Source organism: Nomascus leucogenys, chromosome X (assembly GCF_006542625.1).
Source record: "Nomascus leucogenys isolate Asia chromosome X, Asia_NLE_v1, whole genome shotgun sequence".
In the NCBI taxonomy this organism is placed as follows: domain Eukaryota; kingdom Metazoa; phylum Chordata; class Mammalia; order Primates; family Hylobatidae; genus Nomascus; species Nomascus leucogenys.
The window spans coordinates 12,250,912-12,273,487 of record NC_044406.1 but is presented as its reverse complement, the minus strand read 5'-3'; the positions used below and the strand labels follow the sequence as shown (position 1 = coordinate 12,273,487).

Sequence of the window (22,576 nt, the reverse complement as noted above, 5' to 3'; positions counted from 1 at the left end):
AGACAAAATAGCCTTTGAGAGTTAAAGGCATTGATGTGTATTTTTTTTTTCTCCTTACTACATGGCTTATATTTAAACTATCTTAGGCTAATGTACACTGTAATTTTTGTGTGAATCAAAACCTAAAATTCTTTTTATCCAGAGGCCAGCTAAATGAAGGCATAAGACATTAGCCCAACAGAGGCTTTTAGGGTTTGGTGAGAGGTATTGAGAATTACTAGTAAAATGTGCTAGAAAGCCTGGCATTCTAACCTGGCCAACATGGCAAGACCCCGTCTGTACTAAAAATACAAAAAATTAGCTGGGTGTGGTGGCGTGTGCCTGTAATCCCAGCTACTAGGGAGGCTGAGGCATAAGAATCACTTGAACCCGGGAGGTTGAGGCTGCAGTGAGCGGAGATCACACCACTCACTCTAGCTTGGGCAACAGAATGAGACTCTTTCTCAGGGGGAAAAAAAAAAAAGCCTGGCATTGATTTTTATTTTTTTACATGAATACATCACAGTCATCAAAAAAAATGCTTTCCTTATTTTTTCTCGTTCACGTTACCCAATGTTGTCATTGCTAGTTTGAAGCTTGGGAAAATTCAGTCTGTGGATTTATAGGAGCATCCAAGAAAAGCACTGATCTTCCTTAGCTATCGTAAACTTTTAACAGCATGGTGTTCTGCTGGTACTTGGCACCACCCTATATTTAAAAACATCAGCTTGCCTATGACTACTAAGGACAACCTGAATCCCAGATCTACTTCCTTTTTGTGCACGGGCACTCCCAGCACTGCAGGCGGTAGGAGTGTGTGTGTTTAGAAGTCTGCTTTCTCAGGTGACTCAATTCCTGTCTTCTCAGACCCTGTCTATGGCATGACACTAAAGCATGAAAAATTCCAAGGTTAACAGTACTTGCTTGGCTCACAGAAATGCACTCTAGCTGCACTCTTTTCAAGACGGCTGGACAACATGGAACATTTTGTTTTTCTTCACTGTAGTCCTTGGAACTTGCCATTTGATTCACAAGTGACTAGAGGGTTATGGCCAAACCCAGTGGGCCACGTCTTAGAGAAAAAACATCATACACCATTGAATATGAAAGCAGGCATTTCAAACAGACTCAGGATGCCACACCTGAGACCGGGAAGATGTCACTGTTGACTAGAAATGGGCTTCTCAAATTTTCGTGTGCACACAAATCACCCCAGAGGCCTTGTTAAAATGCAGATTCTGACTCAGTCTGGGGTCACTTCCAACATTCTTTATTTCTCACAAGTTCTTCCCTGCTGAAGCTGATACTGCTGGTCCAATGAACACACTTTGCAAAGCACATGGAATTGACAAATGGTCCACTCATATATTTTCTTGACCTCTGATAGTTTTCCTTGTTGCCCAGTAGAAGCTGCCAGCATCCAAGTTCAGCTCTTCTCAGCTACAGATCCACATAGCCCTTCACATCATCCAGAGTGATCCTTGACAACCCCAATCTGTTTCCCGTGCTTAAAAATGCTCCCTGGCAGACTAGGCATGGTGGCTCACACCTGTAATTGCAGCACTTTGGGAGGCCGAGGCGAGAGGATCACTGGAGCCCAAGAGTTTGAGAACAGCCTGGGTAACATAAGGAGACCCTGTCACTACAAAAAATTTAAAAAATAAAAAATGACCTGGGTGCAGTGGCATGGGCCTGTGGTCCCAGCTACTTGGGAGGCTGAGGTGGGAGGATCGCTTGAGCCAGAGAGTTCAACGCTGCAGTGAGCAGTGATTGTGCCACTGCACTCCAACCTAGGCAACAGAGCAAGACCCTGTTTCAAAAACGAAAAAAAAAAGCGCAGTGCAGTGGCTTCCCATGATTTTGTTTTTTTGTTTGTTTTGTTTTTGTTTTTGTTTTTGTTTTTGTTTTGAGATGGAGTCTCGCTCTGTCACCCAGGCTGGAGTGCAGTGGTGCGATCTTGGCTCACTGCACCCTCCACCTCCCGGGTTCCAGCGATTCTCCTGCCTTAGCCTCCTGAGTAGCTGGGACTACAGGTGCCCACCACCACGCCCAGCTAATTTTTTGTATTTTTAGTAGAGACAGGGTTTCACCATGTTAGCCAGGATGGTCTCAATCTCCTGACCTTGTGATCCGCCCATCTTGGCCTCCCAAAGTGCTGGGATTACAGGGGTGAGCCACGGCGCCCGGTCAAGGCTTCCCATGATTTTGAAGATAAAGTCCAGAATTCTTAAGGCGGCCTGGAAAGCCCTAGGTGGTCTAGCTCCTATTACCTATATCCTCTAGCTCCTAAATAAACACATTTAGCTTTTTCTTACTTTTTGCAGCACTTTTGGTTCCTCTAGGATGAGTGTGTGATAGGTGACTAAATTGCCCAGTGTTCAAAGATATCATGCACACTGTGACCAGAGGTGGCTTCTATACTGACATAGAAGGTACAGTGGAGAGTGATCCATTTATAGATTGTTGGATATCTACCACACATGCAATCTTAACCCTGAAGATAACTGGCCAACCAAGCTAGAATAAGCTCTACATCCAGCTGTATTATGTCCTTTAAATTTTTCCCATATTTTATGTCACTAGCTTCTAGTCATGTTGGCTGGCACAGTCCATAAGAGTTCTATCTGTGCCAGTGGAGCAAAGATGGTGATTTCTGTTCCATAGGAGCCAGGGTTCCTACAGCCACAAATAAAATCATCTGCTGTAAATGTAAGAGCATTGGCATCTGCTGAGAGAGCATGATTCATTGAAGTGATCCCCCAAATTCTTGAGTTCCTGGTTTTCCCTGCTGTTATAAAACTAGATCCACAGCATGAGGTATACAGAGTCCTTGAGAGATTTAAATTGGAGGGAAACTTTAGCTTTGATCTAGTATTGAATTTGGGATTGAACAGCATCATTCTTCTAACCCCACTTGTCTTTTTGAGCCTGGGAGCAGCTGTGATATTTCTTTGGAATGCTCTAACCATTTGGATGAAAGGCTGTTTGAAGTGGCAACTGTGGATTTGGAAGGATGAGTTCTATCATTAAAGGGCGAGTGTGCTGCACCGTAACACCTAACCCTAACTCCAAATGATGGAAAAGGGTGTGGGTTTAGTTTAAAAATATATATAGATGTATACATCTATATATACACACGCAGCATTAATGAACAATTTTATCTGGTTATAAATCAGTGTCACCACATCAGCTGTTTAAGTATTCTGGATACTAGATCTTTCTGTAGAAGGACCCCTCCAGTATGAATTATTTGCCCTCCTGATCTTCCCTGTCCCGCTTCTCTCCACTCTCTTTCCACTGGCTCTGCAGGGGTCTGTATCTTTGCCCCCATCATGCTGGACTATAATAATTGTGTTACTTGTCTGCCTGCAGTATTGGATTTATCCTGAAGCCAAGAAGGTATCTTATTTCAGTTTTGTGTGCTTGGCACCCAGTAGGTCTTCACAAAGTACTGAATTAGTGAAATCCAACAGAAAATCTAGTTAGAACCCAGCTCCTGAGTTATAGAAAATCAAATATGTGACAATTCAAAATGTGTCTTCCAAAGCAGTGTTCTGCGATGATGAAACGTCCTATATCTGTGTTGTCCAATACAGTAGCCAGTAGTCCATGTGGCTTTTGAGCATATGAAATGTGGTTTGTGCAACAGAGGACCTGAATTTTTCATTTTATTTAATTTTAAATAAATGTAAATAGCTACATGTGTTAGTGGCTACCATTTTGGACCACACAGCCCCAAGGCCTCACATCTTTATCCTTTAAGGACCAGATACAACTTTGTTAGCCAGGAAAGCAGGCATTCGTCTTTTTCTTAACATGATCATAGAGGCTGAGAATGTGGGGAGGTTGTGAATGATACAATACCCATGTCTGTTTTCTCTTTATAATGAGATACGTCAAGGCCAAGGATTCTAGTTTCTCTTAGTTTGGGAACCTGGAGAGAATTTGGACTTCGAGTTGCATTCCTCTCACCTCAGTCTCCAGAAAGTCATGTAACAAAATGAGATTGAGCTCTAACATCTCTGCTTACAAATCCCAAGTGTCTGAAGCTCTTTAAGATACTGACTTGCTAGTGAACTTGAACCATATTGTGCACTGGTTCCCTTTTTCTTTTTCTGAGACGGAGTCTTGCTCTGTCGCCCAGGCTGGAGTTCAGTAGCGCGGTCTCGGCTCACTGCAGCCTCTGCCTCCTGGGTTCAAGCGATTCCCTTGCCTCAGCCTCCCGAGTAGCTGGGACTACAGGCGCCCACCACCACGCCCGGCTAATTTTTTGTATTTTTAGTAGAGACAGGGTTTCACCGTGTTAGCCAGGATGGTTCCCATTTTATATAGTTTCCCCAATCCATTTCAGGGAAGTTGGTCTTCCTGAAAACAGCTGCTCATCTTTTGAAATAAAAGGAAGCACAGCTTTCTTATGAAGCCCTGATATTTTTTATTTTCTGAAGCCCTGATATTTTTTATTTTCCAATGAACTAAAGAGAAATCTAGCAATGAGTTTTCATAGTCACTTTCCATAGGTTTAAGCGAATGCTAGTTTAAAAGGAATACTCACCAAAATGAAAACATTCATCTATGGTGTTTTATGCTGGGTTGTCATTCCATGACGACTACGAAGACCATTTGGGGGGGATTTTTTTTTCTTTTTTTTTTTTTGCTGGCTTAATGTGCTTGCCCTGAAGTAATGAAGTGCCCTTGGTTGCTGCTAAACACCATAATGCGTTTAAAGTTCAATTTCCCCCGACAAGCCATTTACTTAAGGGTCTGGATAATATAAACAGAGACGGGAGGTTAGGAGAGGTACTGACATTATCCCAAGGCCAGCGCTGCCTTTACTGAAACATAAATGTCTCCAAACTGAAAACGTCACCTGGCTCTGCCCCTCAGGCAGGTCTTTATGGACATCTCAAGTCAAAGTTTATTTTAAAAATGAATACAAGTCTCATCTTTTCAAGATTAAGAGTGACTTACGGCTGTCTCTCCTTCATTCCACTTCATGGATGTTCATTTTGGTTTTGTTTTTTTCTTCTGTTCTTTTTTCTCCTTCAAGTACTTAAATATCACCCACCAGTTCTGGGTTCTGACTCTGAACGTGTTGTGTGGGGGAAGGGGGCAGGTGGAAGCCAGGGAGGAGGAGGACTGTGAATGAATTGCTTGGGCTGACTGGGCTGGGGGGAAGCATTTTTATTAAAAATTTGAGATAATTTCTGATGTCAACTTGAATGAAACTTGAGTGGACCCACTTGAGTGGCTCTTGGTGACTTTGTTCTTCACTGAATTAGGGACCAAAATACCTGTGACCTTTCCAAAACAATCACCTTGCTATTTGTTTGAACCTGGCGACCGGCATAATTGCTGTATCAGATTCTCCCAGTTGCCCCGGAGATCCAGGGCTTGGGGAAAGCCGTTGGTTGCTACAGCAGCAGACGTATTGAAACCCCAGAACTGTGAGGCTGGAGACGACCTGACTGTTGCTTTTCTTCACAGAGCTGCAGCTTCACTGCTGTCCTCTCTTTTGACTGTGTTAGTGGAATGAGTGCTTCTTGTTGGCACTTGAGCAGGGCTCCCCCCACCACTCAGTCGATCAGGAAGCTCTAGAATTGTAACTACCTTATAACTCTTTGTCAATTGACTGCTCTGCCATTCACTACCCTTCCAGATTCTGAGCAAATTAAGTTACATTCCCTTTTGGAGCCTCAGGGTCCTCACTGCAGAATGTGAGATCATGGTGACTACCACACTGGCCCTTGGGATGTCAAAGTATTAACCATAGAGCATGAGAGGGGAGATGGAAAATTAAAGCCTTCTCTGTGAATATGGGGTATTCTTGAAGACCGGAGGTGTTCTTGCCCATAACGGCTGTATTTTCTCTCCTTTGGATCCAGGCTGCTTTGAATGCTGCATCAAGTGTCTGGGAGGAGTCCCCTACGCCTCCCTGGTGGCCACCATCCTCTGCTTCTCTGGGGTGGCCTTATTCTGCGGCTGTGGGCATGTGGCTCTCGCAGGCACCGTGGCGATTCTTGAGCAACACTTCTCCACCAACGCCAGTGACCATGCCTTGCTGAGCGAGGTGTAAGTATCTGGTTCCCTTTAAAAATGTATCTAAGGCCTGGCGTGGTGGCTCACGCCTGTCATCCCAGCAATTTGGGAGGCTGAGGCAGGCAGATCACCTGAAGTCAGGAGTTCAAGACCAGCCTGGCCAACATGGTGAAACGCCACCTCTACTAAAAATACAAAAAAAATTTAGCTGGGCATGGTGGTGTGTGCCTGTAATCCTAGCTACTTGGGAGGCTGAGACAGGAGAATCAGTTGAACCCAGGAGGTGGATGTTGCGGTGAGCTGGTGAGCCGAGATGGCAACACTGCACTCCAGCCTGGGTGACAGAGTGATACTTTGTTTAAAAAAAAAAGTATCTAAGATGCAACCACCTCATGATGTTTTTCAGAAAGACTACAGTGTGCTTTCCTGGCAGAAGATGAATGCTTTTACTTAAAGCTCTCTTTATGCAGATAGAAAAAGGTTCATGAGAGAAGGAAAAAGAAAGGGCCTAGAATGTGGTAGGTGTTTAGGCCCCAGGGTGGAATGTTACTTGGGAATGGCAAGGTGCACACATAGGACACTCCACACATGGTAGCTGTGGACATGGGGGGCTGTGACATGGTGATAGGTGATGGTGCCGATTGTCTCAACAGAATTGTGTTGTTCCCAAGTAAGAGATGCCTCCAGCTTTCTCCCAGGAAGTGACCATCCCTGGAATGGTAGGAGCCCTGTTGAGGACTGACCCCAACTCTAAGCCTACAGGAGCAGTATTTTAACGTTAACTCTTCTAGCAGAAGAGCAGATCCCAGGGCATCCTCCATTGCAGAAGAGAGGAAGGTCCAGGGGTTTAGTAGCAGATCTCTGCCTTTCTTTCTGGAAACATTCTCAATGGAGTCACAGTGACTCCCACGCATAGATTCTTGTAGCTGTGCAAGCTCAGCAGCAATCTACTTACTTCCTTCACGTCTTCCCCTTTCTCCATTTCCTTCCACCGTTTCTTTTTCTTCCCTTGAATCCCAAAGTTCCAGTGTTTATGTGTCTTATAAGAAACTTCTTCACCAGACTGAAAAAGACATGAATGGATTTTTATGGAATGGTCATGGAGTCACGTTGGAGACTCTTCAGTCCTTAGGGAATTTTATTCTTTCTTATCTGTTCACAAATGACCTCCAAAGAAATGAAAACAGGTTGGAGAGATTATAAGGAGGGCTCAAGCAGGACAGGGGACTCACTGAGTTCCAACTATGTGCAAAGAAGAAATGTTTACCAGGACTGAACCTAGGAAAGGTGTATTGATTTAATTAGGTAGTGATCTCCATCTGTGGCTCTCAAACTTCTTAGAAGCTTTAAGAAAATCCCCATGCCTGACCCCAGACCAATTAGGACATAATCTCTGGGAGCAGGATCCAGGTACCAGTATTTTCCAAGCTCCCCAGGTGATTCCAGTGGGCAGCCAAAGGCTGAGGACATGTCATCTGTCTTGGTTAGCTTTTGTGGGACAAACTGCATTGTGAATTAACTTTCTGTATCTTAAACCTACTCGACCTAGTACTACTTGTGTGGTGGGAGTCACAATACAAAAGACATCTCCCCAAATTACCCCCCAAAGAAGCCCTGAGTGCCTACTTAGGGGTTTTATCAGACTGACATTAACCACTAGGCCTGGTTGGGAAGCATTTTGAAAGGGCAGAAAGAACATGTTGTCCATTGGGCCAGGGTTCAGATGCTGGCTTTGCCACTAACTGTGTATCCTTCGATGAGGAGCTTAACTCCTCAATGCCTGTGTTTTACTTACGTGCAAAATGAGGATTCTAACCCTTGCCGCCCAGGACTCTCAGGTAAGGATTAAAAGATTACAACTGGATGCTGCCCTGAGCAAAGGAAACATCATTCCCACCTTGGAAGGAAGGCCCAGGTTGCTGGGACATGGGCAGGGATGCCACCCAGGATGCCCCACAAGTCCATCAAAGCCGTCAGTGGGGCGAGTGACGCACTCACAGGAACATCTCCCTCATGTCCTCTCTCCAGCGTCCAGAAACGTAGTCACTACCAGGCAGTGAATTTAATGGTTCAGGATCTCTTCTTCTCTTTGTAGGATACAACTGATGCAGTATGTCATCTATGGAATTGCGTCCTTTTTCTTCTTGTATGGGATCATTCTGTTGGCAGAAGGCTTTTACACCACAAGTGCAGTGAAAGAACTGCACGGTGAGTTTAAAACAACCGCCTGTGGCCGATGCATCAGTGGAATGGTGAGTGTGAACCTCTGATAACTGATTGTTTGATATACAACCAGAGCCACGCCTTGATGTATTTCCTTGTATTTGGCAAAAACTACCAGATATCGAGCGTGGATGGAGAGTCCACGACACAAATATTGGCCTTACCAACTTAGAGTTAGGACTATAAAAACCTTCAACATGTTATTGATAGTAAACTAAAGTCTATGGCTGGTAGAAGTAAATCAAATGTTTTCATCAGTGTAAAGGTGAAAAGGGTGCTGAAGATTTTTCAAATGCCAAGTTCCCACTGTAGAAGGAGGTAACTTTCATGTGGTCTCAGTGCTCCCCTTTGGTTGTCTTTAAATATGGATCATGGCCATAAAGACATACGTGAACTATGGAAAATCGTCCTGATCCTTCTGTAAATACTTACCAGTACCTGCTGTACAGAACGCCTAGCTGGGCTTTGCTAGCCACTAGAGGAACAAAGATTCAAACACAGGCTGCTTTCTCAGGCAGCTTATAGTCTAAGACAGGGGTTAGCAAACTAGGGACTGTGGGCCAAATTTGACCTACTACCTGTTTTTGTACAGCTCAAGAGCCAAGAATTATTATTATTATTTTTTTTTTTTTTGAGACGGAGTATCACTCTGTCTCCAAGGCTGGGGAGGGCAGTGTCGCGATCTCCACTAACTGCAACCTCTGCCTCCTGGGTTCAAGCGATTCTCCTGCCTCAGCCTCCTGTACAAGTCAGGGGAATGGTTACTTTTGTAGGGGAAGGAGGCAGCTGTTAAATAAAATGCCTGTGGAAAGCAGAGGGAAAATAGCCACAAAAAGTGGGAATCCTCCCCCAAAGGAAAAAAAAAACAAAAACACCTCCTCACAGCTTTAAAATGACAGCTCTCCCCCTCACTTCTACCCATCAAGTTTCAAAAATAGAGGTCTAGTTTCCACCAGGGCACAGCATTAAGTCATCCACTGCCTGATTAACATATTTGGATCCTTTGAACATTGATCAGGACACAGTACATGGTGGAGAGGAGAGGAGCTTGTACTTGAGCCAGTGGCACTTCACCTAGAGATGGGGACACCGTGTGGGATCCGCAGCCCAACTAGCATGGCCCGCTTTTAGCTCTTATGTCAGATTTTGTTCGAGAAAAGTCGAAAGCCCCCTTAGACTGGAGAGGAGCTTGACCATCTTGCTTGATTTCATTGCCAGTCATTCATGCGCTGTCTGCATCTCTGGCCACTGGCACCTCATGTGCTCGCGTTTCATCCATACGCTTAACAGATCACAATGCTGACCTGCCTTGGAGGGTGTGAGGAAGAAGATGCAGGTGACGGGGCAGGGCTGAGGATGCTGGGGACAGAAACAGGACAGAAAGTCATGTGAGGTGGAGAAGGTGGATGAGATCTGCCCGCTAGGGAAGCAAAGCTGCCACTCCGTCACCAAAGGCCTTTGTCTCCTCAGTTCTGTGAACCCAAAAGTATCTGAAACAGGTATCAGCCAATTTAGAAAGTTTATTTTCCCAAAGTTAAGGATGTGCCCATGACACAGCCTCAGGAGGTCCGGACAACATGGGCCCAAGGTGGTCGGGCCACAGCTTGGTTTTATACATTTTAGGGAGACGTGAGACATTAATCAATGAATGTAAGATGTACATTGGTTCCGTCCAGGAAGGTGGGGACAACTCGAAGCAGGGAGGGGGCTTCCAGGTCACAAGGTAGGTGAGAGACAACTGGTCGCATTCTTTTGGATCTCTGATTAGCCTTTCATTGAATATACAATTCACATGGGAGAGGAGGGTAGAGGAATAGTCACTTATGCCTGGTCTGGCTTGGTGAAACAACAGGGCAGAGGAAGCAATCAGATATGCATTTGTCTCACATGAGCCTCAGAGGGATGACTTTGAGCTCTGTCCGTCCTTTGTCCACGAGGAATTTCCCTGTGGGCAAATTGTGAGGGAGGTATGTAGCTTTATCTTTGTGCTATCTTGTTTAGGAATAGAATGGGAGGTTTGCCTGTCGCAGTTCCCAGCTTGACTTTTCCCTTTGGCTTAGTGATTTCGGGGTCTGGAGATTTCTTTTTCTTTCATAGTCCTGTGTGGGAGGTTTGTGCCCAGGAACTCACTGAGGAAGCAGCTCTGGACGCTAGAGGCCACCATGACAGGGCCAGCCCGCAGCGGGGACCTCTGGGAGGGGGACAGTGGCCTTCCCTCTGGAGTCCTGGCCTCTGACAGAAGGGAAGGCTCACTGAAGCCGAGAACCACCAGCTCCCTCCTGCTCAGGTCCTGTTTTCTTTTGAAGGGAAAGAAACCTAGTCTGGAGCAGCAGTGGGAGGAAGTGGGAGGTGGAACTGCTGAAATCTGCTTCTCTGAATATTTTTGGAGATGCAAATGCTTCCTTGCAGTGAAAGGGAAAGTGTCTTGTTTCTGCAGTTTCCTGGCATTGTGACCATCAGGAGGTGGCCTCCAACCGCCCAGGTATCTCCGGCAGCACAAAAAGTTAGTGGGGACCATCAGGTCTCCACCATCAGCTTCAAAATAGAAAAGCCAAACTAGCACTCCACACCCTCGCCCACACCCTCTGTGGGCGCACCTTCTGAGAACACAAATACCACGTTTTTGAGGCCGCCTCACAAAGCTCTCTGAAAAGTGGTCAAGGCAGAGGAAAGCCAAGCAAGAGGATTCTATTCTTCCTGGAATCGCCCATGACAGTGTGTGGGTGAACACCTGAAGCTTTTTTCCTAAGCCGTTGCTTTGCTTGCAAAGCTGCTGTGAATCTTAGAGACAAAAGAACACTAGAGGAAAATGAGAATTTTATAGATCGAGCATTAAGCTTGTGTTCATGATTATTTGAAACTTTTGATAATTTTGCAGAATCAGGAAACTAGCAAAGTTCCTTTTGAGAGAGGGCTTCCTGTGGCAGTTGCTATTCTCTGTGAGCCAACCTGTTATGAAAAATAAAGGTAACTTTTGAGAAATTAATATGAAGTTATAATTCAGTGGTATATGGAATGCATCCAGTATCTGTCCCATGTTAAGTAGGATGTTCTGCATTTTCAGAATGGCTATTTTGAAAGAGCACCTCTTGAGAGGCTGCCACTGATTAGCTCTGTGACCTTGGATGAGTGAGATCACCTCTTGGGGTCTCCTGTCCTTGTTAGTTAAGAGTGACCCGAAAGGCCCTGACATTGCTTCGGGCACTCCAATTCTAGATCCTCTAGCTCTGGGGAATGTGGCTGGCTCTTACTTCCCCTGCTCCTGCGCTAGCTTCTCCTTCTTGCTGCCAATGATGGGGTGAGGGTCCCCACAATGTGTTCCACAGGTCAGTATTGGGCCTGAAAATGCACAATCCTTCCACTCAGGGGACACATCTACCTGTTTCAGTGATGATTGTCCTTCCTCTTGTTTTGGCCTAGTTCGTTTTCCTCACCTATGTGCTTGGAGTGGCCTGGCTGGGTGTGTTTGGTTTCTCAGCGGTGCCCGTGTTTATGTTCTACAACATATGGTCAACTTGTGAAGTCATCAAGTCACCGCAGACCAATGGGACCACGGGTGTGGAGCAGATCTGTGTGGATATCCGACAATACGGTACTTCCTTCTAATTCACCCCTCCCCCAATTATTTCATTATCCTCTCGTGCATATGTCTGGACCTAATTATTACATGAGCATCCTTTTAATTGTCATGATCTGTTTCATCCCTTCTATTAGAGTAATTTTATACTTTTCCCTTCAATATGCTATTTTCTGGGTGGAAACATCAGGGAGGCTTTTAGCTTGCTAGGTGTCAAGATTTCGTTATATTTTCAGGTTAAGTGTGTAGTAAGAGAAGCTTTTCATATACTTTATAATGCAGTTCAATCAAAAAAGACTTCTGGATCTCTGCTATAAAAAGATTACATTTTTTCTTTATTTTCAGTTTTATAACATCCAACTTTCCATTCAAACTAATATTGCACACATTGTATAATTCAATTAATTTGCACATCCAACTCCTCAAATCTGGTCTTTTTAAAATGACCAACTGCTTAAACTTCATCTATATTGAAAAATACAACGTTAGATCCAGACATATTTTAAAGTCATCGGAACATACAATCATTATCAGCTGTTAGAAACCAGTTCAAATATTTTCTAATGAGTGAGATCCTTACAATGGAGATCTAAGGTTGGTTCATTGTGACAAGCCCCAGAAGAGACCACTGGCTCCTCCTGTCAATTAATTTGGGACTCGACTTCGCTGCTGAGTAAGAGAGGGCAGCATCCTAAGGGAGGAGTCTAATTACTGCTTCTAGCCACGATGGTAGGAAATCTTTTCTTGGCAGAAACAACCAGGGGGTGGGGGGGAAAAGCTTTCATCAGAATTGAAGAGGAAATAACTGCCCTTCCAGAGCTTTTCTGAAGAGAGATGACTATTTCATTTTTGCTGTTTTTCTCATGTGGCTTAGTCTCAACATCTTACCTTACCACATAATACTAAATTTGCTTGAAACTACCCATCAGACTAATCTCTTCTCACAAAGACCAAGGCTGAACAACACTGTTCTTTATGATAGAGCTAAAAACAGAGCCTAAAGTTGGCTGTTAAAGTATTTGTAAATGAATATCTAAATGTATATCATTCCCCTATTCCTTAAAAATAAGTGTTTTGCCACAAATTTTTTGTAATCAGCAATCATGTTTTTAACTCCTCTATATTTGCCTGTTTATAGTTATAGTTACTGGTTTCACTGACAATTTGGGGTAATTTCCCATGCTTCTGAAGTATAAAGATGTACTCTTGGCCCGTGTCAAGGATGAAAGGAATAAGGACTTTTTTTCTTCTAATACTCCTTTCCTTACCTCCTAGGAGTGTTTAATATTTAAGCACAAACTTATGCATTAAAGGGGAAAAAAAGCAGCAGCCCACTGGACAACTGTCATTGCAGAGGAGCCTCAGGGTTTAAGTGAGAGAGAAATCATAGACTCTGCTTGTCCCACCCTCTGGGGTAAAGGACAGTAGTGTTTTTTCTTTTTAAAAAATTTCCGGCCAGGCGCGATGGCTCACGCCTGTAATCCCAGCACTTTGGGAGGCCGAGGCGGGTGGATCACGAGATCAGGAGTTCAAGACCAGCCTGGCTAAGATGGTGAAACCCCATCTCTACTAAAAATACAAAACTTAGCTGGGCGTGGTGGCGGGCACCTGTAATCCCAGCTACTTGGGAGGCTGAGGCAGAGAACTGCTTGAACCCGGGAAGTGGAGGCTGCAGTGAGCCAAGGTCACGGCACTCCACTCTAGCCTGAGTGACAGAGCAAGACTGTCTCAAAAAAAAAAAAAATTTGATTTTCAGTCCAAAAATATTTTCTAATACATTTATAAGACATAATAAAAATGAATATAAAAACAAAGTACAAATCCAGAGTTTTTTATTGGATTCCCACAAACATAAATTACTCTGTCAAATTGCCATGAAAGTTTGAGTGTATACTTGCAATTTTGGAACTTAACTCCTGGCAGACCAGTAACAGAGCTTGGACAGCAAGGCCACAGACCACAACATTCATGAGGAAATGTATTTTGACCTCAATGTGATAAAATGCTTTATGAGGGGGTTATCCTGCAGTAACTATAGGGAAAGCCTGGCTTTGAAAATCTTTACAAATATGAACTTCCAAATGTGAACCCTCACTGAATAAAGCACAATTTGTAGGGGGAAAAAATATCAGGCTGTTTAAATCTTATGGACTAGCTGGCTTTGCTTTTGGCCTATTGTTCAAATGGGGGTATTTATTCCAAAATGCTTGTTCTGCAGACAGCAGATCCATCAATTCTTAATGAAAAACATAGCCTACAATTACACTGTAACTGGCATCCAAAGTGGTGGGGTCTATTAACATGAGGCACTATAGTTTGTACTAACAGCCTGTTGGGGTTCATTTTACAGGTATCATTCCTTGGAATGCTTTCCCAGGAAAAATATGTGGCTCCGCCCTGGAGAACATCTGCAACACAAACGAGGTAAACTCATCACAGTTCAGAATAACCTTTGAGTATTAGGCTGAGAAAAAAGGGTTCTCCTAGCTATAGAAAGAGCGAGAGAGATGGTTAAAATGCTATTAAGGAAAGCTCCTTGTTTAGAATCTTTAAGATTGAGCTATATGTAACCATCACTATTCAGCCATTTTTGACCTGCAAAAATGGTCACTTCATATAGTCCATCACATTTGGTAAGAATCCTTAAGAAGTGGAGAGCTTTTCCTTTGGGCAATAATTTAGAGGTGATCCCAAACCTAGAAATCTAATAATATATCTAGATTCTTCTCTCACCTCTTCAGAAAGATTTTCAAAGTAGAACACCGGTCACAGAACAGATGTTAATTTTCATAGAGGAGTCCCTCTATTTCATAAAGGAATTTGTGTATATACCCAACTTTTAATAAGTGAGGGCACAGTTAATCATTTATATTTCTGGAATGACTTGCTACTTCTCTAATTCTCATTCATCCTTAATAGGGAGTGTGTCCTAACACTTTGGTTTAAATTGTCTCAGCCCTAGAACATTCTTCAGTCATTGGCTTGTAACTGTTTATAAAGGAAAATTCTTAAATGCATTCATAGGTGCTTGTGTATTTAAGAAAATCCTGGCAAGCTTTTAAGAAGCAGTGAGTTACAGAAATAATCAGCTCCTACCCTGACTTGTCAATTTGTATATCCATAATATGCTGTGGCTTGAAGCAGGGCTCCCCACCTTGGCTGCATGTTACAGCCATCAAGGCAGCACTATGTTATACTGATGGCTGAGGCCCAGCCCTTAGGTATTCAGATTTCATCGATTTGGGGGGCAGTCTGGGCATCAGAAAGTTTTTAAAGCTCCTCGGGTGATTCCACCATGAGGCCAGAGCATGAAGAGAAAGCAGGCCTGTGCCCAGTCTTGCAGGGAATAGCTGCAAAGGAGACAGATGAAGCAGCACCCCACAATGAGTGTAGGCCATTTCATTTAACATCAAATGCTTATGTTGGTGCCCTGTTCTTTTGTAGTTCTACATGTCCTATCACCTGTTCATTGTGGCCTGTGCAGGAGCTGGTGCCACCGTCATTGCCCTGGTGAGTAATGGCCCCAAGACCACCCTAGTCTAGCCTCCTCCCTCCAGCCTCTAAATGACAGATTTTTGAAGCCAATGATTCTGGCACTCAACCTTGGTTAACTGGCGCCTGTGTTAACTTACCACATGTAGTTTACAGGAATTATTAGTTGGCTGCCTTGGCACCGATTGTAGGTGATGTAATTTGGACTCTGGAAAGAAAAGAGGGTATCAACACCTATCAACTAGGCCTAGCATATTACCTTGTTGCACTGAGCACTGAGCTTCATGACTTCAGTTGCAGACAGATGAAATGCTCATGTGAGGCATTACCCATTTCTTTGCTAAGGGATATTAATTTACAAGTGGAAATATGCACATATACATAGTCACTCTCATACAGGGTAGCTATGTTCCATAAAGTCACCTCAAGCACTGAATTAGCAAATGCTGGACCACTGCTCCTAGGGGAAATACATGGCTAGGTTCCTGTGAGCCTCTGGTCACATCATTTTCAGCAACCTATCAACACAAGCTTGTTTCATGTGTTTCTGTGTAAATACACCGTATTTAATATATATTGTTGATTCCTTAATATTGAATTCATGGCCAATAGCTCTATCCCTATGCCTGAATGAAGCTTCTCTAATGAACATTTTCTCTGGTCAGGCAGTTTGCAACCTTCTTGCACTTAGGGACTCTAGACAGCACTGCAGCACTATGCTTGGGAGCCATTTTAAGCAGCAAAATCACCCACAAAATGCACAAAAATGTGAAAAACGTGGCACTAAATATACTTCGAGTATACTTATTTAAAGTCTGAGAGCTGAAACAAGAAGGCAGAGTATTGCCTTGTTCAGCCTCAGCTGGGAATGTGCATACCGGGCAACTCAACTTTCACTGCTCTGCACATGTCTGCTAATAACTGTGAAAGAAGTGCCTCAAGTATTAAGGGTTACAAATGAATCTTAGCAAGTAGGCAGTCACAAATATGGAATCTACAAGTAATGAAAATCAACTGTATAAATACACGCTCTTATGTATGTACGTTTGTATACATGTAATTTTGGAGGGCTTGGTTTGTGATTTGAGGGAAACCAACTAAGATTGGTAGAGCAAGGGAAAAATCTCAGCTGCTTGTAAATTAGTCATTCCCAGTTTTTCTGACCATTAAATCATTTCTTCCCCTTAGAATCTATGAAAAAAACCACCTGTAAAATCATGGGGTGACCTGTTCTTTTGGTTGAGCAACAGGTAGGAAAGATAACTGCCTGCTGCTGAGCAGGTGGTTTTGGAAAGATGAGGGGATTAAGGCATTTAGCTTCATCCTTCTCATGCTGTTGACCCAGCTCTCTTTTTATTCTTCAAACACATCCAAGTCCTAACTTACCGAGGGCAGAACCAATGACTTACATTGTACACGTGTGATGAGAAAGTTTGTGTGCGCTAGATAGGAAAATTGTCTGTTGTGATTTTAAGTGGGAAAAAAACACCTTAGACTATGAGCAGGCACCCGTCCCCACCCAAGTTTAGAAGTGTCATGGCATCGGCCCTCACTGCCTGTATCTTACTGTCCTGTTTTGTTCTCTTCCACCAGCTGATCTACATGATGGCTACTACATATAACTATGCGGTTTTGAAGTTTAAGAGTCGGGAAGATTGCTGCACTAAATTCTAAATTGCATAAGGAGTTTTAGAGAGCTATGCTCTGTAGCATGAAATATCACTGACACTCCAGACTAAAGCAGAGTCTAGGTTTCTGCAGTTTTGTTACAGTAATTTGTAAATAGCTTTAGTAAACTCATCTTGCATGGTAGATTAATAAGATGACTTACTGTACATGAATTACACAATAATGAGATCTGGCTATTTCCACATTTTGAAAAGGATTCAATTATTTACTGACAGTGGTGAGCATCCTTTTTAAATTAATGTTCTCATACTTAAACATTAGAGAGCAGTATCTTTAAATGAATTATTAACACTTTGGAATACTTACATTTTCTGTTATTTTTGATTGCCTGATAACCAGTTTCAATGATGAAAATGAAAACAAGTGCTGAAGATGAAATGGAAGAGAACCGTTTTAATCTGGATTTTGTTTTGTCACCTTCTGGAAAATACTTTGCAAATATGTTCTAAATTTAAAACAATTTTTTTATGATCACATGGTTCACTACCAAATGACCCTCAAATAAGCCAGATGAAAATTTGAAGAAAAAGGTCACCCAGTTCTCTGAAAAAAAAAGGATTTATATGTGGGTAGTTTTTTTTTTGTACAACACAATCATTCTGTTAGAGCCCACAAAATTGGTAACCTTAAATTGTGTGTTTTGGTAAGTAATAACTGTTTCCTCATAGCTAGTTCTCAAGCTGCATGTAAGATTTTAACGGGAAGAGAAAATAGGCCTGGACCTGAAGGTCTCAAATATGTTGAGAAGGAAGTATGAACTATAAGGAACTTGAGATGTAGATTTACTTTGCAGGAAATACGAGGAAAACAGGAAAGAAGTGTTTGCTGCATCAAGTGTAAAGAATGATACTGAGGATTTTTACATTTTATGAAATGAAATAATGGCATTTACAAAATGAAAAGTGTAGTTTCACAACTAAATTTTGTTAACGGAGACTGCATGCTTATAGTTAATTTTGGTTTTGACATTCATTTAATTTTTTCCATGTTAAATATGTAGTTTAATTATTTACTCAAAATAAACATTGTTCATGCTTTTAGGCCTTTGGGGGAATTGATTTTTATCCACAGGTAGAAAATGTCTTCGCACACACTACACTTATTTCAGATACACAATGTGCTCCCGAACTTTCGCATTAGTCTTTTAACCATTTTGAGAGTAATTTAAAAAAAAAAAAAAAAAGCACCCTTCTCGTATTTCATTTTTGCTTTTTCTTAACACCTTTGGCCATTTTTTTCCAGTTCACTATGTTTGTGTACTAACTTTTCTTCAGCCTTTTAATGCGAAGCCAACTAGTAGAGCATGCTTTCAGGATCTGACAGCTCTGCTGGTAGAGCGAGTATTAATACAGAATAACCTTCGCCCCCTTTAAAGTCAAGTCCGTCTAATCTAACTAGCGCCTTGCTTTGCCTTCTCACATGCTCACTAGCCATCATGCTCACCCTTCTCTTCCAGATCCACTTCCTCATGATACTGTCTTCTAACTGGGCTTACTTAAAGGATGCGAGCAAAATGCAGGCTTACCAGGATATCAAAGCAAAGGAAGAACAGGAACTGCAAGATATCCAGTCTCGGTCAAAAGAACAACTCAATTCTTACACATAAATGTTTGCCAGAGTGTTTCGGCCGACGTATTTACAGCTCTGACAAATCATCAGACAGCTGCTCTGCAGTACAGATGTGTATCCCACCAAACTAATGTAGATGTACAAACACTTCACTGTCTGTCTCAAGCTGCTGGGATGTATCTCTAGGAAAACCTTCCAGTGGGTAAATCTTTTTCTTTAGAACAAATATTGGAGGTTTCATGTTAGCCATTTTAAAAGGCAACACTTTGACAAAATGATCGTTCATACTTTGGGAATTTGTGGCATGTTCACATTTATTGCTAGGGCAAGTCTACCAAGACACTCAATGGAATATGTCACACTCCTTAATAGGGACCTGTGACATGCCAGCATCAAGGGATAAGACCATAAATTCACATATATGCCATCTGTCCTCAAGTGTTATCTACATAGGAAATGAAATGGAATTGATATAAAGTTCCATTTCTGACAGCTGACATTTATTAAACTTTGGATCAAAGATAGATAATGTGATTCTTATGACTGACTGACTTTTCAAATTAGCTTTTCCCTCCCAAGTCCAGGACCCATTAATTTCCTGAGCCAATCAGAAATATATTTTTCAATAATGCTAAAATTAGCTACAATTCTGCTGACCGTACTATTAAATAATCTGGATGCTGGACTCATAGACAAGCTTTCCAGAAGCAATTTTATAACAGATTTCATTTTAACAAAATACTGATCCAATTTTCATTATTCTTGAGAAATGTCAGCTTTGCCTTAATGAGTATTTGCTTTAAATTTCTAAGAATTTATATCATAACTAGAGACCCAAATATCTTTCACAGAATTTTGTTCCACAAACGTTTTTCTTAATTAAGAAGTGTTACCTTATTAAAATGACCACCATTCTAAACCATTTTTCAGTGGTCTGGATACTAAGTTTACAGTTTCATACCAACTATCTAAAACCTAATTGCAAATTGACCACAGACCTCTAACCTCCTACTTTTATAGACTTGAATACTTAAGTAATTTAAATTAGGGTTGGTATTTCATTTTTTCTTATCTAAATCTTAGTTTCCTGGAATAATAAAGTTTGATGTTCAGCAAGAAAACTGCTTGAGTTTAAGCCATTTTCAAAAGAAACTTGCCTTTTACATTATTGTGTTCCAGAACATTAAGTGACTGTAGGTACTGGGTATTAGTGATGGTAAACTTTGTGTTGTTCTTTATGAAATGATCCATATAACTGTTGGGTGCATCAGTGCTTTTCAAAGGGGCTGCTTACTATAGGGTTAACTATGTATATTCATTGTTAAGAGTTAACTTGTGGTTTGGCTGTTTCCTGGATTTTATAACATATACATGTGCAGAAATGTATTCAAATGAAAGGAAGCATACCTTTATCAAGATGCTATTAAAATTGAACATCAAGTATAATATTTCATTTGGATTCTTTTTTTTGGTTAATGCCTAAAAATGCCTATTTGGGATTTTTTTTTTAAATTAAGAGAAGCTCTCTTCTGTGTAGAACAGTTGTTCCAAAATAGCTTAGTGTTTTGTTTTCCTGTTGCATGACAGATTTAACTATTCTTTCCAGCAGTGGAGGTGCTGTCAGAGTCCAGTGTTCTAGAAGAGGCAGTGTCTAAAGCCTAATTTTACTTTTCTAATTCTGGTAGCTATTACCAGGAATTTTTGAAAGTTTTGTTTAAGTAGTCTAATATTTTTTATGTAAAGAGCATTAAATTTTGCTATGTATAAATTTTTGTAACCTAACAGTGAATCAATATTTTCTATCAGTGCCAAGGGCTTCCTGTAGTTCTATTCAAGTGTTACAATAAATATTTGTAGATAATAGTCAATACTTGTGTATGCTTATTTTAAAGAGCTATTTAGGTGGAAATAGTTGTGGATGTACTAAGAGTAATGAAATAAAATTATAGCTTCATTCATTTGCCTTTTTACCATACATAAATCCTATCTTTCTTTGTTCTCAGTATGGTGTCACTTTTGAATAATGTGCAGAGTCAAGATTTCACATTGGTATGGAAATCAAATCTGTGAGTGCTAATTGTTTTATTTCTGGCAAAAATCTCTTAAAGAAAATATTAAATAATCCACTGGGCTGTATTGGGCATAAAAGTGCCACTAGCACTTCTGTAGTTCTCTGTATAAAGTAAGAATTTTTCTGATTAGTTTTCCAACAAATAAATGCCATCTACCTATAGGATCAACAAGGCTTAAACTTGGGCAAAGCAGAAACAAAATAAGGGCACGTGTGTAGTTATTTTTCAAACCAAAGGTACAAAAGTCTATTGAAAGATTTACTCTGGAATACAAAAAAACCTAGTTCTAACAGTTGGCTCTCTAGAGTAGCAGAGCGAAATATGTTACTCAGGATTTTATTTTATAATCTGTTTAAACTCTTATCTCTCAACATGATTATGCATTTGGATTCTCTGTGTCTGACCTTTCTTAGTGAGGCCCAGCCTTTGTCACTATTGACACATGGCCATTCCTAAATGAGGTGCTGACTCTGGATCATCACCCTTCATTCACGCATGGCAGGAGAACAATCAGGAGCTCAATTAGTGTGCTATTTGTCACACTACTTAGTATCTTCTGTTTAAGTAGCATTTTGTGCAATTATTTAAGTCACATGAGTCACCAGAGGAAAACTGTAAATAATGGTTAGATAAAATCACAAGCAGCCTCTTAATTATCCACAGTAATCCTGCCACAAAACCTAGGACCCTTTAGAGGGTTGAGTAGAGATTTTTTTCCAGTTCTGCCTCGTAAAACTTGATTTTTTAAGAGATGAAAATGAAGTCAATTATAGGGAAGGAGCCCATTCGTCTAAAAACAAAATACTTGAAGCCCATTCATTAAGTATGAGGACCAAAGGTTCCATAATAAAGATGCTATCTCAGTCTGTTCCTGCTGCTATAGCAAAATACCTTAGACTGGGTAACTTATAAAGACCAGAAACGTATTTCTTACAGTTTTAGAGGCTGGGAAGTCCAAGATCAAGGAAGGCACTGGCAGGTTCGATGTCTGGTGAAGGCCCGGTCTCTGCTTCCAAGATGGTGCCTTGTTGCTGTGTTCTCCAGAGGGGATCAATGCAGTGTCTTCAAACGGTGGAAAGGCAAAAGGGCCTAGCTAGTTCCATTGAGCCCTTTTATAAGGTCACTAATCCCACTCTTAGTCACCTGCAAAAGGTGCCACCTCTTAATTCTATCACACTGGGGGGTTTAAATTCCAACATATGAATTTTGGAGGGACACATACATTCAAACCACAGACATCAAAAGTAAAGACCAGAGGCAGTATCTTTCTTACTATTTCTAATGCCTAGAAAAATCTGTTTTTATGTTCAGGGACAAAACAGGAGTGTGCTAGGAAAAATGACCTCCTGTTTTACAGGTGGCAGCCCAACTTTGGAGAGAAAAGAACACAGCTTAAACTTCCAAAATGTAGGCCTGGAGTTGACCAATAAGATAAGTTACACTCATTTAAAAATTTAAGACAAAAATAAGGAGGTTAAAAGCCAGTCACTTTCATTATAATGAATGAGAAATACTATGACTGGAGAAGAGGTTTCACGTGACTATTCTTGGTTCACACACTATGGTATCAAAATTATGAAAAAAAAAAACAAAAAAACCCACACTGGATTACACACATTTTTATTGAGTTTTGTCTGATGATAGGGAAACATTTACAAAGGAGTAAATGTTATGTAACTTCTCATGGTATGTAAGTTAGAAGCTGGGCAGCAAACATGGTTACCAAGAGTCATCTGGTTCTTCATGAGAAAAGCCTGTTAAACTAAATTAGGGAAAGACAAAAATTAAAATGTAAAAATTTGTGTCAAGTTTATTTGTTATCTTCATAATGTTCTCAATTCCTTCCCTGGGGGTTTCTGCCCTAGCTTACAATTTATATCAGGATCAATTTCACAAGTCAAAAAACTCAATCAATTGTTTTTATAGTCACTAATTTTGA

General features: G+C 41.5%; 2 protein-coding genes across 11 annotated transcripts in view; one reads left to right on the top strand and one right to left on the bottom strand.

Moving 5' to 3' along the window:
* Positions 1-20,523, top strand: part of GPM6B (glycoprotein M6B) — a 167,206-nt gene extending 146,683 nt beyond the window's left edge. For 3 of the 7 annotated variants that reach the window (XM_012500929.2, XM_003261051.4, XM_004092364.3), the window contains 6 exons: positions 5,862-6,048; positions 8,111-8,267; positions 11,659-11,830; positions 14,166-14,239; positions 15,260-15,325; positions 16,901-20,519. In XM_012500929.2, the coding sequence (XP_012356383.1) occupies positions 5,862-6,048; positions 8,111-8,267; positions 11,659-11,830; positions 14,166-14,239; positions 15,260-15,325; positions 16,901-16,981 (737 nt within the window). In that variant the 3' untranslated portion in view covers positions 16,982-20,519. Of the gene's footprint in view, positions 1-5,861; positions 6,049-8,110; positions 8,268-11,658; positions 11,831-14,165; positions 14,240-15,259; positions 15,326-16,900 lie in introns of all 7 variants that reach the window. The other 4 variants (XM_030806886.1, XM_012500927.1, XM_003261053.3 and 1 more) reach the window with 2 other exon arrangements.
* Positions 19,460-22,576, bottom strand: part of OFD1 (OFD1 centriole and centriolar satellite protein) — a 37,977-nt gene continuing 34,860 nt past the window's right edge. For 2 of the 4 annotated variants that reach the window (XM_012500940.2, XM_003261047.4), the window contains exon 23: positions 22,112-22,399. In XM_012500940.2, coding sequence (XP_012356394.1) covers positions 22,357-22,399 — 43 coding nt within the window. In that variant the 3' untranslated portion in view covers positions 22,112-22,356. Of the gene's footprint in view, positions 22,400-22,576 lie in introns of all 4 variants that reach the window. The other 2 variants (XM_030806885.1, XR_004028702.1) reach the window with 2 other exon arrangements.